Source organism: Macrobrachium rosenbergii, chromosome 17 (genome assembly GCF_040412425.1).
Source record: "Macrobrachium rosenbergii isolate ZJJX-2024 chromosome 17, ASM4041242v1, whole genome shotgun sequence".
NCBI classification, from domain to species: domain Eukaryota; kingdom Metazoa; phylum Arthropoda; class Malacostraca; order Decapoda; family Palaemonidae; genus Macrobrachium; species Macrobrachium rosenbergii.
In genome coordinates, this window is record NC_089757.1 from 26,800,765 (window position 1) to 26,808,264 (window position 7,500).

Below are 7,500 nucleotides of genomic sequence, written 5' to 3' on the forward strand. Positions count from 1 at the left end.
AAAGCAGCAAGGAAAGCATATAAGAAACTCGTCAGTTTGTTTGTCATCGTTATCATCTTTGCCAACATTTTCGTCTATTTATTTATTTAATTTTTTCATTTATTTTTTTAGTGAGTGATCTCTTCTTTCTGTATTCCTCCTTTACCTCCTGTTCCTTCTTTCTAATGAATACCATATTCTTTGTAAGCTTCAATCTCAAGTCAGTTGCCCCTTGGACTTGTTCCATATGAATAGGGTTCATCGTCTGAATGATAATAATAATAATAATAATAATAATAATAATAATAATAATAATAATAATAATAATAATAATAATGAGAACAAATCCCCACAGTTATGTATATGTACATATATTTAAAAAGATAAAGCTGTACAGTTTTATCTTTAAATATACGTACATATACATAACTGTGGAATTGTTTCTCCATTTTAAGACTCATGCCACTATGAATATTTTTTAATAATAATAATAATAATAATAATAATAATAATAATAATAATAATAATAATAATAATAATAATAATAATAATTTATATTACTGTTGGAATCTGTCTAATTAGGTTGTTAACAGGAAGATTACACGTACGCTGACCTCTGCCACCATAAAAAAAGTAAAAAATGCGCCGAAGTTTCTTCGGCACAATCGAGTTTTCTGTACAGCTGCTACAGCGTATAACCAACACCACCGAATATAGCTCTATCTTTCAGTGGTCTTGGTATAATGCTGTATGAACTGTAGCCCATGAAACTGTAACCACGGCCCGGTAGTGGCCTGGCCTATGTTGTTGCTAGAAGCACGATTATGGCTAACTTTAACCTTAAATAAAATGAAAACTACTGAGGCTAGAAGGCTGCAATTTGGTATGTTTGATGATTGGGGGGTGGATGGTCAACATATCCATTTGCAGTCCTCTAGCCTCAGTAGTTGGACAGACAAAGCCGGCACAATAGTTTTTTTTACAGAAAACTAACAAACTGTTGTAAGTTTAGCTGTAAATTGTCGGGCATCACGGCTAATTTGGAAAAAGCAATGTAATATACTGTAGTAAGAAAAGCATAGGAAGCATTTCTTCTCTTGATTTAAAGAGCACCGGTTGATTTGTTACTTATTGATTAATTGATTATAGAATGTAGTCCAAAGGCCAAGCACTGCGACCTATGAGGTCATTCAGCGCTGAAACGGAAAATAACAGTAAAAGTTTAAAGGGTGTAACAGAAGGAAAACCTCACAGTTGCACTTTGAATCAATTGTTAAGAGAGGGTGGAGAGTAAGATGGAAGAAAGAGAATATGAAAGGAGGTACAGTAAAAGGAACGAAAGGGGTTGCAGCTAGGGGCCGAAGGGATGCTGCAAAGAACCTTAAGTAATGCCTACAGTGCACCGCATGAGGTGCACTGACGGCGCTACCCCCCCTACGGGAGATTTGTTACTTATGAAAACCTAAGAGCTGTTTTGGGAGAGGTGGTCATTAGGTTCTTTATGCTTACGCCTGTAATTCCTTTCACTTCTCAAAATATTCCAGTTTGTCACATGCTGAAGTAACCTTGATGATGTGTGTTTTAGCAAACATGTGGTAAACATTACTTCTTTGAAATTTTGTAACTTAATTGCATGGAATTGATTTTATTTTTTTCATTTCGTAGGCTACAAATGCCCTTTTTTTTCAGACACTAAAATATAAACATAATAGTAGAAGAATAGACGGGAGAATGTAAATTACAGGTATCAAGGAGACAGGTTTTAAAAAATAAAATTCAGCCATTGTAAGTCCAAATATATTGCATTCGCCGGAGCAGAATTTTTTTCCATGGATCTCATCTTAATGATTTTTTAAAAAATCAGATGGAAAGTTCGGTGTTAAAACATTCAAGCCTTCCTCTTCTTCATCAGTAACAGTATTCGGAAAAATGAAGTTTAAAGAGACAAGCGGGAAATGCAGTGCTTGACATTAGTATCAAATGGATGAATAATTTCACTCGGGTAAAGACTCTCTCTCTCTCTCTCTCTCTCTCTCTCTCTCTCTCTCTCTCTTTTTCTCTCTCTCTCTCAGTATTTTATCGTGCATGCTGATAACATGGTGTGAATCTGAGGCCGTTATAACAAACCATCGGCGAGATAGAGGGCGATAAGGAAATTTGTTGTTGAAAGTAACACATGGTATCTGACGAGGTCGGAAGGAGGAGGGGGGCTGGGTGTAAGGGGGAGGGGATGTTGCTATATAGATGGAAGGGGGATGGGTGGTGGAGGAGGATGTTCGCAACAGCAACACCTACTCATCCTCCCCTTCCTCCTCCTCCTCCTCCTCCTCCCACTCCCTCTCCTTCTATCGCCCTTCCCCCCCTCCCTCCCCTCCCGGCATCCTTACCATGAATGAAGATAGCCAAAGTGTGGCAAGTGGCTGAAGAGGATCCTTCGTGCTTCAGCTGTTCTCTCTTTGAGACTTCCCTTTCTCCTCCTCCTCCTCCTCCTCCTCCTCCTCCTGAAGGTTCCTTGAAAAGGATCCTGTATATCGCTGCACAGGAAGGCAAAGGCACTGCATGAAATCTGTACGTACCGATTGATGCGCAAAAGTATTCAGTACAAGGACCTCATTTTCGTCATTCTTATTTAATAAATATCTAATGAATTATAGGTGAAAATGATCACCTGTGTATTGTAGCGTTCTTTTTTTTTTAACATTTCATCTTTTGTCAGTCAGTAAACTCGAAGTGTTAAAGACATCAGCCTCATTGACGCTGGCCAGAGATGCATGTCGATTAATTCGTCCTTCGGAAGATAAGCGACTTGACGCAGGAAGTCACTCGAGCGAACTTTTCCCCCGAGTTCAAAAACGTTCCGCTGGATTAGGAAAGATCATTCGGCGCTCATTTGCATATTCTGATTCCAATCTAATAAACATGAATATCGTATTCGGAGATATGCACTCGCACTGAAAGGCCGCGATTTCGCTCTTTTTTTTTGTTTTTCTAAGTGTCTTACGAGGGCTGAGCCCTGGTGTGGGTTAGTAAGGGTGCCCGGACAGACTTGTTACCCCCGGGGGGAGGGGGGGGAGCGGGTGCGTGGATGGGTGGGGTTATTTGATATTGGGGCGTTCTCAGACTAAAGTATGCTCAGTTGCTCGCACTCATCACGGGACCCTCATCCCACCTGTAATATGATCAAATACAAATATTTTAAGATCTTCAGATGCAAATTTTATGTAAGCACGTACGGCGAGGGGGGACCAAGAGGATATTCTAAATGAGAATTTTTTCCCCTTCTCTCTCTCTTCTCTCTCTCTCTCTCTCTCTCTCTCTCTCTCTCTCTCTCTCTCTCCTTCGGATGTATCATCGCTCGTCTACTTCTGTTTTGATTCCGTTTGTGTTCTGGATGCGTTTCTCTCCAGAGCTTCAGGATTCGCGGTGTCGTCTTGGGATACTTTGTGGAAGTTGCGAACTCGAGAGTTAGTTGGTTTGGTTGATCCGTGGCGTCTTATGCAGGAGTTTTCGTCAGGTCATCTAAGACCATGGTTTTTGTGACGCCTGTTTACAGAAATCGACAAATCAGTCCGTCAGTTAACCAGATTTCCTTTCCCAATCGTATTGATTGCTTTACGCCTCTCTCTCTCTTCTCTCTCTCTCTCTCTCTCTCTCTCTCTCTCTCTCCGTGCATGTGTCCTTGAACTTATTGCGGCATAATATTTCTTTATCCATCTCCCTATTTTTCATCAAGTGTGAAGAGCGTCTTCCTCATACTTCATAGTTTTGCTTATCTCCTAGATTTCATTCTCCTTATCGATCACTTTCGTATCTTTCTTCCCATGCTCTTTTATATATTAGTTATATCTTATCAGCAACACTTTCTTGTCATGTTTTAATGTTTCAAACTCCAAAGTTTTCCTTCACTTTAATTGGCAGTTTCCCGTTATCACTCTTAAATCATATGGTTTCATCCAACCGATTATTTTTCTCACCATTCCAAACTTTTTTTTTCATATATTGTTCAGTAGTTCGTTTTTTTTTTTTTTAATTTCTTGTCTGACTTCTTGTTCTTACTCATTCAAGTGTTATCTAATCGATGACGTTATTTACTGATTATTCCCAGAAAATATTTATTCATGTTGGGTAGGATTTCCTTATCGATTATGTTTTTTAACGTTCAAACATTTTTTTTTTGTCGTTGGTTTCACTTCTTACCGTTATATAATAATTTCCTCCCCCATTCTTTCAAAGTTTCCTTTATTCCGCATGAACATTTTGTTCCTTTATCGATAATCATTTTTCCTCACCAGAGGCCGATGTTGCCTCACACTCTTCCACACTTGCTCACTATTACAGTGAAATAAATTTAAGTGGTTATCTGCTTATCACTCTGCTTCCAGTGTCCTTAAACCTAGGTTTTACTCCACGACCTTTTCTCCAAATTTTCTATTTTCTTTATACCAGTGTTTTCACTTCAATATTTTATATATATATATATATATATATATATATATATATATATATATATATATATATATATATATATATATATATATATATATTTTATTAAGTGTAGAGTTTTTCTTCGTGGTCTGTAACCAAAATGGGCCGTTGACGTGAGATTCAAGCTTCCAAAATATATGGTGTTCATTTGAAAGAAGTTATAGAAGAGAATAGAGAGGGAGCTCTCTTTTCCGCGTGATTTGTTGATTTGGTGACAAGTAATACAATATGACACACACACACACCCACAAATATATATACATATGTTATATATATATATATATATATATATATATATATATATATATATATATATATATATATATATATATATATATACACACAGTATACACATAACATATGTTTATATGTATATATATAAGTGTCTTATTTCATTATGTTATGTATATACATATATATATGTGTATATATATATATATATATATATATATATATATATATATATATATACATACGTACATACATACAGTGCAATAATTATGAGCTTTGCCTAATTTTTATGTTAGGAAGAATTTTCATTCCTGAAATTACCACCCAGTAACGAAGTCTTCTTAATCATCTCACCCCTTCCAATGTCAGGTCCGGGAACAACTGGCCAAGGAGACGGGCCTGAGCGTGAGGGTGGTCCAAGTGTGGTTCCAGAACCAGCGAGCCAAGATGAAGAAGCTGCAGAGACGAGCCAAGCAAAACGAACAGAACAATAACGATAAGGACGACAAGGACGAGAAGGGAGAAGGAGGGAAGAAGGAAGGAAGCGGCGAAGGTGAGAGAGAGAGAGAGAGAGAGAGAGAGAGAGAGAGAGAGAGAGAGAGAGAGAGAGAGAGTTTCAAGTCGGAAAGTGAGAACGATTAATGAGGAAATGAAGTAATTATCGTTTATATTTATACTTATATGAGAGAGAGAGAGAGAGAGAGAGAGAGAGAGAGAGAGAGAGAGAGTTTTCAGAGATCGAGAGAAATGAAAATGAGATGATAGATGAGGCGATAGATGAAGTAATTATAGTTTATATTTATTCGTGTATGTGAGAGAGAGAGAGAGAGAGAGAGAGAGAGAGAGAGAGAGAGAGAGAGAGAGTTTCAAGTCGGGAAGTGAGGACGATAGATGAGGAAATGAAGCAATTATAGTTGATATTTATAAGTGTATGTGCGAGTGTGTGTGTGTGTGCATGTGTGTGTGTGTGTGAGAGAGAGAGAGAGAGAGAGAGAGAGAGAGAGAGAGAGAGAGAGAGAGAGAGAGAGAGAGAGATCATTCTTTGTTAGTTGTGTATCATATGGACAAATTGAATAATCTGTAAGATAAATTTGTGTGGGTGGATATATTATTGTTGAATCAATTCAACAAAAAAGTTATTTAAACCTGGTATTTTATCTGGTGTACAGTTAATTAAATATTATTAATATTATTATTATTATTATTATTATTATTATTATTATTATTATTATTATTATTATTATATAGTTTCGTCCAGCACACACACACAATAAATGATAAACAGTAAACATCGCAAGCAGGGATTCCCTAGGAGACTACAATACCAAAGAATTACCACTTTACTTGGTCTAACATAGAGTCGCTCTAAATACCCGGAAAACAGATACTTATGGTAATCGTCCCGTGGTCTGCTGTACTCTGTAAATAGACATAGCTCTCAATCTGCAAGTTTGCGATTGCCATTAACTGTCTGTCATCGTATACCTGAAATATACATTTTTCAACAAATGCATCCACCCTTTCCTATGCTCACTTGGCTGTTAAATCTATTACAAAACTTCATACCTGTGGATGGTCCATATAATAAAACAAGTAAAAAATGCGCCGGAGAAAAGTTTTCTGTACAGCCGTTACAGCGTATAATCAAGGCCACCGAAAATAGATCTATCTTCTGGTGGTCTCGGTGTAATGCTGTATGAGCCGCGGTCCATGAAACTTAAACCACGGCCCGGTGGTGGCCTATCCTATATTGTTGTCAGAAGCACGATTATGGCTAGCTTTAACCTTAAATGAAAGGGTGGATGATCAACATACCAATTTGCAACCCTCTAGCCTCAATAGTTTTTAAGATCTGAGGGCGGACAGAATAAGGTGCGACAGACAGACAAAAGCTGGCACAATAGTTTCCTTTTAAAGAAAAACTAAAGAGACTATATATATATATATATATATATATATATATATATATATATATATATATATATATATATATATATATATATATATATATACATATTTATATATATATATACACACACGTAAAGAACACCATGAATCAGAAACTGTAGTTATGGTGATTAACTGCTTTCTTTTCTAAACAGACTCTCTCGTTCGTTTAAAGTACAATCACAGTCTTGAAATACCTCTCTTTTTTTGCCATACACTAACGCTCTTTTTTTTTTTCTTTACACTCCCACCTTCGCACCTCCCCCGGTATTACCTAACAATAAATACGGTTGTCCTTTTCCCCTTGCCTTTTTGTAATCTAAACATACTCCTTGAGCGTAAAATGCTTACAACTTGCTCCTGTCCTTCAGGAGTGCTGAATTCATTAATCTTCCCCTTCCTCCTATCTCCACAAATAGTCCCAAGCCCCGTCTCGCCGAACCCCGCGGATGATTCAGTTCTCCGTTGCTTTTAGTTTTCTGTAAAAGAAAACTCTTGTGCCGGCTTTGTCTGTCCGTCCGTACTTTATTCTGTCCGCAGTTTTTTCTGTCCGCACTTTTTCTGTCCGCCCTCGGATCTTAAAAACTACTGAAGCTAGAGGGCTGCAAATTGGTATGTTGATCATCCACCATCATCAAACATACCAAATTACAGTCCTCTAGCCTCAGTAGTAGTTCTTTTTTAATTTAAGGTTAAAGTTAGCCATAATCGTGCTTCTGGCAACGATATAGGACAGGCCACCACCGGTCCGTGGTTAAACTTTCATGGGCCGCGGCTCATACAGTCTTATACCGAGACCACCGAAAGATAGATCTATTTTTGGTGGCCTTGATTATACGTTGTACAGAAAACTCGACT

At 37.5% G+C, this 7,500-nt stretch overlaps 1 protein-coding gene across 2 annotated transcripts in view; it reads left to right on the forward strand.

The window, feature by feature from the left end:
• LOC136847591 (LIM homeobox transcription factor 1-beta-like) overlaps positions 1 to 7,500 on the forward strand; it is a 103,565-nt gene that overhangs the window by 91,759 nt on the left and 4,306 nt on the right. For both annotated transcript variants that reach the window (XM_067119309.1, XM_067119310.1), the window contains exon 5: positions 5,065 to 5,248. In XM_067119309.1, coding sequence (XP_066975410.1) covers positions 5,065 to 5,248 — 184 coding nt within the window. The remainder of the gene's footprint in view (positions 1 to 5,064; positions 5,249 to 7,500) is intronic.